Consider the following 10,360-nt stretch of genomic DNA (forward strand, 5'->3'; position numbering starts at 1 on the left):
TCAGAATCTGGGAGCTGGGACCCTGGCTATCTCCTAGCACAGATTTTGCCATTTTCTTATCCCTTATGGGGTCTTAATGATGGGGGAGAGGAGCGATACGTGGACATCTGATGGTGTTTTACCCCTAGCCCCCCAGCACTCTCCTCCTACCATCTGCACACACAATAGCATGCTTCCTAAGGCCCTGCCCAGGCCTCCCCAGCTCTGCGAGACTTCCCTTTCTGACCCCGGGCACAATTCCACTTCTTCCTCTACCACTTTATTTTCCCTTAAGGATCCTTTGCTTTTTGGATACATAGCATCATGTATTAGGACAAACACTATAATAAACATTGTTAAAATTTAATTTTTAAAAATATTTTTATTTATTTGAAAGTGACAGAGGGAGGGAGGGAGGGAGGGAGGGAGGGAGGGAGGGAGGGAGGGAGAGGCAGAGAGAAATCTTCCATTTCATGGTTCACTCCCCAAATGGCCACAACGGCTGAAGCTAGGAACCTGGAGCTCCATCCAGGTCTCCCACTTGGGAGGCAGGGGCCCAAGTACTCTGGCCATCATTGATGTCTTCCCAGGCGCATTCGCAGGGGGCTGGGTTGGAAGCAGAAGAGCGGCCACTCGGACCAGCACAGAAGCTGGCATCGCAGGCAGCGGCTTAACCCGCTGTGCCACAACACCAGCCTGTGTGTCTCTAGGATGCCTGGTCCAGGTGCTGCTGACACTGACATTTCACAGGACAGCAAATGGAAGCTAGGAAGGTGAGGGACTTTGCCAATGGCTCAGCTGTCCAGTGGCAGAGGCGCTGTGGAATCAGGTCTGTCTCTCTCTAGGTTTTCCTCTCCCCCACCATGCTGGACGCTGGACAAAACCTGGACACCTTGTGTCCCCTGCAAGCCTCCTGCAGGTGGGATTGCAGCCCTCTCACTCTCACCTGACCTGCTTGGCCTTTGTGAGATGGACAAGAGGATGTGGAAGGTGGCTTTGTGTCTGGGTGGGGGCAGGGTGAGTTTTAACCATATTTTCTTGGACTCTGCATTTTGTCTATTTGCTATATTCACCCCAGAGCCGCGTTCACTAACTGTGACTTTCACCTTTTGTATTCTTGATGCTCTGACGCGTGAGCCCCTGAAGAACTGGGGACAGACCGTGCCTCCCAGGGCTGGCTGATTCCCAGACACAGTAGCAATAGCCTCAGCCATGGCCTCGGGAGACACCACACAGCGTGGAAGAAGGCTGGGCCCCTGCCCTGAGCACCTGTGACAGGAGAAGCAGGTGGGGCCAGACACACAGAGCGAGTCCACGTCTCTGTGATGCAGCCTCTGCCTTGTGCTCACAAACGGGGTGTGGTACAGACGCACACTCCCATCCAGCACAGCCGAGGCCGGGGCCAGGGCTCACGTTCTAGGGGGCAAAGGCCACATCTCTCCCTCATCAGAATGCGGGCTCAGGTGGGCCTGGCTGGGACCCGAGGGCTCTGACCTACAGACCCAGAAGAGCACAGAGAAAGGCCCCGTCCCCATCCCTGAGGGCACCTGGAGTCACCAGGCAGCCAGCTCTGCAGGCAGCAGCAGACAGCTGTGGCACAGGAGGCCGTGGGGAGCTGGGACAGGTGGGGGCAGAGGGGATGGGCTCAAAACAGGTCGCTGTACTAGACCAGGGCCGGGCCTGGGGCAAGCGGGGCCAGCCCACAGCACCCATGGCAGCCCTCCCCCCAGCAACTCAGTGCAGACACCAGGGCTCAGCAGTACAGAAAGGCCCTGCTGGCATCCCCCTAGGACCCAGCCGAGCATGCTGGGGGCCCTCTCCCGGTGTCAGGGTGAAGAGGAGCTGGGTTCCAGAATATACAGGACAGAAGGGAGAGACATGTGGGGGCAAGCCAGGGATGCTGCACACGGCTGCCCAGGTCTACAAGAGCATAGAGGTGACTCAGGCCCTCCCACTACGACTGTTCCTATTGTGCCGATCTGTCCCAGAGGTCACGGGCACTCACAGCTGCTGCTCTCCCACCCTGACCCAGACCCCGATGGACACCAGGGTCACAAACTGGAGCAAACACGTTTCCTTGTAACCATTTAATACAGGGTCAGCACCACCTGAGGGTGGCAGGGGCAGGGGGCAGGGGTTAGTACAGTGGCTCCCAGCACTGCTGTTGTCTTGCAGTAACGGGGTATCCTGGCCCCAGGAAGAGCCTGGGGGGTCGGGGCTCAATCAAGTGTATAGGATGCCATGAAGACACATGGAAGGCTGCTGCCCAGCCTGGGCAGGACACGTGGTGGGCTCAGCCTCTCTTCTAGGAGGCACCCATCATCCAGGTGCCCCATGGAGTAGGAGGTAAGGAGGCCTCGGGCCAGGGAGGGCACACGGGCCTGGTCTCCCAGCCCAGGGCTGGCTCTGGCCGGCTCCAGCCCATGGCTGTCCAGAGTGCATGGGGCTGCCATGCCAGTAGTGGGGAGTCTTCAGCCATGGCCCCCAGGCTGGGACGGGCTGCATGGGCCCTGGTTCCAGGGGCTCCAAGGCCTGTGGAGGAGCCCACATCCACAGGCCCTCCCGGCTGCCAGCATCAGAAGAGTCGTCCTCCCTCTGTCCTGGCCCGCTCAGGTTAGGGAGACTGGCACACTGGCACAGCCCTCCCCTCCCCCATGAGCTCTCTGGAGTCTCCGTGGGGCTGGCCACATGTGGAGACTCTGCGGTCCACACAGGGGAGCCCAGGCCGAGGGGCTCTGGGCTGCCTTCGCAGCTCTCCTCCTCCTCGATGCCTTCCCTCACGGTGATGCAGAGGCCAAAGCTTTCTGGAGGATGGATCATCACTGCACGGGCAGCGGGACCCCTGGTCTGCTCCCACACAGCCACTGTGTCCTGAATGGCGATCTTGGCCTTCATGGCACTGGGGGCAGGAACATGCTTCTGGGGGACGTGTGCCTGCCCCAGGGGCCTGCCACACCGTTTGATGGCCTTGGCTGGAAGAAGAAGAGACGCGGTTTGCTTCTCCACAGCCCCCATCTGACCTGCAGGGTGCCTGCCTCGACCTCACCCTGGGGTCCCCATCATCCCATGACACTGAGGACTCTCCCAGGCTGCTGGCCCCAGAGGGGCGGTGTGTGCAGCCTGGGCCAGGGGAGCCCTGGGACAGCTCCGGCTCCTCCTGCACAGGCCCACAGGGTGGATGGCCCTGCCCTCCCCACCTCACTCTCTCTGGGGATCGAGGCACCAACTCAGGACCCCATCACCTACCCCACCTGACCTCCTGTGCCCTATCAGTGCATTGGCTGAGTTACCCGCATCTGAGTCCCTCCTAAATGGCTGGAAAGGAACTGAGCCTAAGATGATGGGGGTGAGAGCTGGGGCTGTGGGGCAGACATGGGGTCTGATTCAGGCCCTTGGGGACAAGAATGCAGTTTCTAAAGAGGTGACAGGGGTGCCCTGTGTCCTCTGACCCTGGGCCACTGTCCCTTTCCTGGTGAGACAGCACCGCTTCTGTCCCACAAGCTCCCAGAGGAGGCAGAACCTGGAAGCACAGTGGGGCCTCCCCAGTGCCTCAACAGCCTGCACCTGGGTCCCCACTGCCAGCCTCTAGAGCTGGGACAAACCCATCTCTGCTCTTCATGGGAACCCAGGCACTCAGGTCCTTGATGGCAGCAGCAGCAACAGGGACGAGTACGGGGACCCCTCCCCACCAGAGCCCAGAGGCCAGCGCTGCTCCAGGTTCCGCTGACTTCAGTTGGCCCGAGGCTAGGACTGCAGAGCCCACACTCAGCTGCACTTGGGTTCTGCTGTGGGGGCCTGCAGTGCCTGCCTCTGTGCCCACCCTGCTCACAGGAGTGGACTCAGCCCCCACAACTGGGCTCAGGGCACCTGGGCCTTCCAGGGATCCTCAGATGTTTGAAGGGGATGCAGTGCTGGCTGGCTTTGGCCTTCACTGTGCAGGGTCTCCCACAGCCCCACCTTCCTCTAGCCCTGCCTACATGCAGGTGGGAGCCCCACCCACCCCTGTCCTAGGAGGGTCCTGTGTGCAGACAGCTGTGGTCATTGTGCCAGGAGCCTGTGTGGGGTCAGTCAGGGAGATGCACCCTGGGCAGGCAGGGCCACTTCTCATCTTGCTGGAGTGGGAGTCCAGCTGTGCTCCAGGCTCCTGGGGACACTGAGCCAGGGTACCTGCTCCAGACCTGGGCAGGGTAGCTCAAGGCGGGGCCTCAAATCCACTCCAGAGTGGAGGTCAGCTGAGGAGCCAGAGCCACAGAGCCCTAGGACAGCTCCACATCCCAGCCCCAGAGTCATTGGGGGAGAGCAGTCCCCCACAGGAGGAATCAGGGCAGCTGCCTGACGCCCCACCAGGCCATGCTGTCAGAGCTTCTGAAAGCAGAACTGCTGAGCCCGGGGAGGACATGGAGGACAAGGAAGAGGTGAGGCCCTGGGCAGGGCTGCCAGGGCTGGCATTCCCACTACTGACTCCCCCAAGGGAGCATGGGATGGGGCCGTGTGCTGGACTCACCTTCAGGAGGCAAGAGGCACTGGAGCTTCCCCAGCTCACGCATGGAGGCCCGCAGCTGCCTGATGACCACATCCTCACTCAGTGACCAGGCCTGCTTCAGGGTCAGCTGCAGAAACCCATGGATGTGGTCCCTGGACATCTTCAGCAGGCACTCTAGACATGGGGGCGGGTGTCAGGCTAGGAGGGGCCCTAGAGATGGTGCAGCCACCATGGCTGCTCCAAGCCCTGTCCCAGCACCAGACATGGGCTGCAGACACCCTTGGACACCCTTGGGTGTCAAGCCAAGCACTGGAGGGACTGCTCAGGGGCCAATTTCCTGGGCAAGGACCCTGGCCACTTCTCCTTGTGGTCTGTGGGGGCCTGGGATTGGGGATGCAACAGGGGATTCTCAGTGCCCTCCTGAAGAGAACCCAGGACTCGCAAAGCCCCTCATGCCTCCCTCAAGCCCTGCTCATGAGACACAGGCAGAGGGACCCCCAGCTCCTCCGTCCCCAGCACCTGGGCCTCTGTGGGCCCTGAGGACTCACTGTGATGGATCTTGAGGGCCGTGTATGCCATGGTGGTGAGCACGTGCTCACCCTCAAGGATATAGATGTCCCACATCCTCAGAGCTGGGGGAACAGCACCTGGGGGACAGAGGCATTGGAGGACCCTGCCCATCAGGGCCTCAGCAGGGCCCACAGGGGTGGGTGTGCAGTGTCACTATCCTAGGACAGAGGGAGACTCCAGGAGGCTGCATCACACAAGAAGGCCAGAGCTGCTCCTGGGAGGGGAGGTGAGGGTGGGGGACTGGTTTCATTGGGAGGTAAGGCCATTCCTCACAGCCACATCCCCGCCCACTCAGGGAACCAGACCCAGAGAGGATGACCATGTCCTGTCTTGGACCCTGGGGGTCTGCACACTTTGGAAGCCACACTGGAGATACCAGGCACACCAGCCTGTGCCACCCAAGGTCTATGGATCTTCTGCCTCTCACTGTAGGGCTCTGGCCTTTGCCAGGCTCTCAGGATGGGTCCTGGTGGGACCTGTCCCCTCCTTGATGTCCCTGAGGCTCAGCCTCAGCTTGGACCACCTTTAGCAGGGCAGGGCCTGCCTGGTCTGCACAGCAGGCTCCCTCCTATGTCTGCTGGGGCTGGGGGGGCTCAGCCCTGATCAGAGTCATAGGCCACCAGGACAAGAGAGCCAGATACTGGGCAGGAGCTTCCCTGGGCAAGGGGTCCCCGGGGCACTTACCCCATCCAGGAAGCCCTGGATGCACCAGTGCACGGTGTAGTCCTCCAGGTACACACCCTCCTTCTCCTAAGAAGAGGCAGAGGGGGCTCAGGGCTCAGGGCCCAGGGCCCAGGGCCCAGGCCTGACTCCCTCTAATCTGTGCCCTGTGGCAGAGCCCCTGGGTGCAGGAAGCCCAGCAGCAGGTGCATCCCCTCTCCCAGCCATGCAGATTCCTGAAGGGACACAGGTCCCTCAGTCCACTCTGCCCTGGGGACAGCATTTCCCTTCAATCTACGCAAACTCTGGGGGACCAAGTGCAGGAAATCAAACCAGCACCCAAGCTGCCGTAGCCCCCAGTAACCAAGAAAAGCCTTGGTGAGGACGTAGCCTCCCCTGGCCCAGGAAGCAGTCAGGACCCCTCTCTGTCCTCCCCTCCCTGAGCACAGAGCCCCCGAGGGGAGAAAGGAGATGTTTACTTACCAGGTGTTTCTCCAGGGAGGGGAGCACGCGATGCATGATATCTCTCAGGTGGTGCTGGAATCGCTCCAGTTTTGGGGTGTTCGGTTTGTAGAAACCCGCATAGTATCAGCCACATCCCCATGTTAGAGCCTCCTCCTAGGAAGGCTGGAGAGCCCAAGGCCAGGGTGGGGTCTTTCTGAGCACTGAGAATCAGGGGAGGCTCGACCAGGGGCAGGTGGGAATGAATGTGTCCAGGGCAGAGGACCTCCTTGGGAGGTGGGTGCAGGTGGGTGACTGTGTGCAGCCCAGGCCAGGCTGCCCCCTGGATACTGCTGGGGTGAATGCTGTCAAACTGGGTGCCTCCTGACCATTCCAAGACTCAGGAGCGATGAAGGGGTGACCGTACAGGGGATGCTGCCTTCTGTAAGTTCCCTGGGTGTGGCTCTCTGCTTGAGAGTCTGCGTAGAGAAGTGTGAGGCAGAAGAGCCAGAAACAACCTGAGTCACTGGACAAGGACAGGACCCCTTGTTCTGAAGGTTCCCACACCCAGGATGGCCATGGCCAAGCTGCTGGGCCTTTGGATGGTGGTGAAAGAAGGGGGCTGGCTCAGTGTGGGAGGCCTCTGCCAGCCCTGGCTTCTAGGGAGAGCACCCCCCCCCCGCCAACAGGGACACTGTCCTGCACATTCAGGAGCCAGTGAGGGCTGTGCATGGACTTGCATGCACTGGGCCTCACACGCCATCCACCTACCGTGCATCGTGTGCTTACTGTTTTCCATGAGCTGGACCAGGGCCCAGAAAGAGTCCTCCTTGGGCATATACATGAGCAGAAGCGCCACCACATGGCTCAGGCCCTGGCTGTAGCCCACCTCCTGCAAGATCCCAGAATACCTTTAGACCTCCCCTGGCAAGAATAATATCCTGGGATGACCCACCTCTCAGGGAGATCAAGGTCACCCACTGAAGGGTCTAGGAAGATTGGGGAGGGAGCCCCTGTGTCTGAATCCTGCCATTTGGTGTCAGCAGCCCAAGAATTGGAGCCCATCGAAGTTCTCCAAGTTCCTGGAGGGAATCCTGCAGGGCCTGAGCTTAGGCAGCACAGCGGGGAGACCTGAAGTATGGGGACCTGTTACCCACAAGATGTCAGGATGGGCCAGGTTGCTGTGGGAATCCAGACCCATGCCCATGGAAGCTTCTGGACCCCTGAGCTCTGCAGGTGACGTGGTGGCCCTTTCTCACATGAGGAAGAAGTAAGCCAGGAAGTGCTACCAGGACCAAAATAGGAGGTGTGCCTCTGTCATGGGTACAGGCCTGGGCTTCCTGCGTGCCAGGCCCCCTGGGAACCAGGGCACCAGGCAGGGTTGGCCAGTGGCAGGTCAGGGGATGGGGATGTCCAGGCCTTGCTGGGTCACCCATGGAGCCCTGCACCTGCTCCATGCATGGGAAAGGTCTGAGTGGGTGGTTGTGGCAGTGGTGCTGTGTGGAGTGGGATTCAGGCCTTGGGTCCAACCACATGTCTGGTGGGTGTAATGGCATCAGTGGGACCCAGACTCAACTTTGATGAGCAAAGTCATACACCTGATCTGTCCTGCCTTCGCCCCACACCCCACTGTGTGGAATGCTAGTCCTGGGAGGGGTGTCCCAACTCAGCCAAGCTCCTGGGGTCTGGAGGCCAGCCCAGGAGAAGGCTGCCTTTCTCCTCACAGAACTTGAGGTTGGGTCCAAGGAGGCCCAGAGCCTGGCCTCTACACCTCTGTCCCAGAGCTGTGGATGAGAGAGGCCCCCTCAACACAGGCTGGGATCTCTGTGACCAAGGGTGCCCTACAAGGACTGCCGGGATAGCACCTGCGATATGATCCCAGAATACTCACGGGATTGTAAACAGAATAGGCCATGAGCACTTGGAATAAGGTGCATTGGCTGGAAGAGAGAGGACAGAGGCTGTGCGTCCTGTGCTGCTGAGGCTCTCAGTGTGGCTCTGCCTAACAGAGCATGACAGCCATACGCAGGGCCTGTGACACTCTGCTCATGAGCAGTGATGTCGTCAGGGCACCTGCGTGTTGTCCACCATGTGGGTGAGCACTGCCTGCAGGGACACTAACATCTCCCAGGGTGCAGTGACGTGCAGTTTCATTTCCCCAGGTGGGTGTTCGTTGCACAGGTGAGCGTCCCACTGTGGGAGGTGCAGTCCCGTGGGTCTAAGCTGTGGAGAGTCAGCCTCCCATACACGTTCAGCCTGGTAGGGAGCAGCTCCTGTGGCCTATGTGTTCCCCATGAGCCTCTGTGGCCAAACTTCCCACCTCCCCCAGCCCATGGCCACCACTGCCCTGTTGTGTGTCCCAGGGTTCGGCCTTTCTCAGACGTCCTGTGAGTGGATCGCAGTATGTGTAGCCTTTGAGGGATGCTTCCTCTCTTAGCAGAATGCACCTGAGATGCATCCAGGTGTGCCCAGGGCCGAGTCTCGTCCTGCCTCTCACTGAATCCTGTTCTCGGATTCAGCTGTGACACGGGTTGCTTATCTGTGTCCCCACTGAGCATCGTGCAGGGTAGTCCTGCGTCCAGTGACTGTGAACATAACCCTGAATCTTGCGTGAGGGTTTTATGCACTCAGCTGTTCTGGTGCTTGTGTACATGTGCGTGTGTGCTGGGGGTTTGTGTGGAAGGTGTGTGTCTCTCATTGTGAGAAATGGCCCTGGGTGCTGCCAGGGGCCTGGGCCACTGTGCTCTGTTCCTGCAATGAACCAGAGTGGCGCTCGCCTCACGTTCTGCCCAGCACCTGGTGTCCTCGGTGGTTTTAGTTCCCCCATTCTCACAGCTGTGCACTGGTGCCCCGTTGTGGTTTAGGTGCTAAGCATGTGTTCATGCGTTGAGTAGAATTGTGTGTGCCATCATGAAGGGGCCCTCCTGAGCCTGTGTCCCTGGGGTACTAGGAGGCTGCCCACTGCTTCCTTCTTACTGAGTTGAAGGGCTCCTTGAATATTCTGGAAATAATACCTTAATAAGGTAGATTGCTAATATTGTCTCCCCTTGTGTTTCTTTTCATTTCATTCTCTCCACAGTGTCTTTGGGAAAGTTTATATAATATAAAAAAGTTTATATAATATATAAAAGGCAATTTTGTTTTCTGTGCTAAGTGAACTGTTTCAGGTTTGCACCCAAGTCTTCCCTAGGGACCCCATGTGCCCCAGGACCCTTGCTCCTCCCACCCCCGGGTCCTCCCCAGCCCAGAGGCCTCACTTCATTCCGTAACATTCCTGGAACATCAGGTGGTTTCTGAAAGCCCATGTGATGGCGGAGTCAATGTGATGGAAGTGTCTGGCGCCCAGTCTGGTCTGCTCTTTTCATCTTCAGCAGAGAGCAGGTTAAAGCCTCTAGCACAAAACACACATGTCCAGTCCCAGCTGAGTCTGAGGAGACGTGGAGGAGGCACTGACTAGGATCTAGGGAGAGGAAGGCAGGATGGGGAGGACAAGGGGGAGGGGCCAGCCTCAGGACTAGCAAAAGCCCCATTGCCACACAAGGACCTCACGTCCACGTCAGCTCTTCTGGCTGACAGGGAGAGTTCCCTGCAGGGAGCTCATTCCCTTCTGGGTCCCACGTTGAGGGGGGGTCATGGGCTCCCTACTTGCCTCAGCATCCATGTCACCCCCTTGCCAGCATCCCTGCTGAGGGGGCCACTGGGACCCCGATGGTCAGTATCAGACAGGGGCTCTGAAAGGTCCCTGTGCACTACCCCTGCCTGCCCTCAGCTCTCAGCATAGACGCGGTCTGACCCCAGCCAGGCTTCTGATCCTCCTCGCTGGCATCTCAGGCCCTGCCCTCCAGGAGTCAGCCAGAGCCTGACCACTGCTCCATGCTGCCCCCTGCAGGAGGGGCCCATCTCCATCTAGACGTTGGAAGCCACCCTTGGCTTGGAGCTGAGTCTGGGCAATGACTGTCTCCAGGCCCAGCTCCCAGGGTAGCCCCAAACTGCAGACTTGGGGGAGGCAGGGTGGGCCACACAGCTGGGCCCTGCTCCCTGATGGCAGCCGGGGACACGAGAGTCAGCTGCAGTTGCCAGCCCTCTGCTCACACCAGTCCTTGCTCCCTCCTTTCCCGGAAGCATTGAGAGCTGTCTGACCATCGGACCAGCCACTCCAGGCAAGGGCAATGCCAGGGGTGCAATTGCATGTGAAGGCAGGGCCAGCGAAGGGCAGGCCCTGTTAGC

The 10,360-nt window shown here is 59.5% G+C and overlaps 1 protein-coding gene and 1 long non-coding RNA gene across 2 annotated transcripts; both read right to left on the bottom strand.

Moving 5' to 3' along the window:
* Positions 1 to 2,078: 2,078 nt before the first annotated feature.
* LOC149122099 (uncharacterized) lies at positions 2,079 to 5,245 on the bottom strand. Its single transcript, XM_089313755.1, has 3 exons — positions 5,011 to 5,245; positions 4,484 to 4,636; positions 2,079 to 2,951 (listed from the first exon to the last, which is right to left on the bottom strand). The coding sequence occupies exons 1-3, from the start codon at positions 5,141 to 5,143 to the stop codon at positions 2,299 to 2,301; spliced, it is 939 nt and encodes a 312-aa protein (XP_089169881.1). The 5' UTR covers positions 5,144 to 5,245; the 3' UTR covers positions 2,079 to 2,298.
* A 314-nt stretch (positions 5,246 to 5,559) lies between these two features.
* Positions 5,560 to 9,549, bottom strand: LOC149122100 (uncharacterized). The gene is made up of 3 exons (XR_016221367.1): positions 9,391 to 9,549; positions 6,176 to 7,025; positions 5,560 to 5,782 (listed from the first exon to the last, which is right to left on the bottom strand). It is a non-coding gene; the product is annotated as an uncharacterized LOC149122100 (long non-coding RNA).
* Between the last annotated feature and the right edge of the window lie 811 nt (positions 9,550 to 10,360).

Source organism: Oryctolagus cuniculus, chromosome 15, assembly GCF_051225735.1.
Source record: "Oryctolagus cuniculus isolate XC-2025 breed Fujian yellow rabbit chromosome 15, ASM5122573v1, whole genome shotgun sequence".
NCBI lineage: Eukaryota > Metazoa > Chordata > Mammalia > Lagomorpha > Leporidae > Oryctolagus > Oryctolagus cuniculus.

Coding starts and splice junctions, on each gene's coding strand:
- LOC149122099 (XM_089313755.1), bottom strand. CDS start 5,143: ATGGGCAGGGTCCTCCAATGCCTCTGTCCCCCAGGTGCTGTTCCCCCA. Junction 4,637..5,010: donor GGCCCTCAAGATCCATCACA/GTGAGTCCTCAG, acceptor CCCCATGTCTAG/AGTGCCTGCTGAAGATGTCC. Junction 2,952..4,483: donor GTGCCTCTTGCCTCCTGAAG/GTGAGTCCAGCA, acceptor TTCTTCTTCCAG/CCAAGGCCATCAAACGGTGT.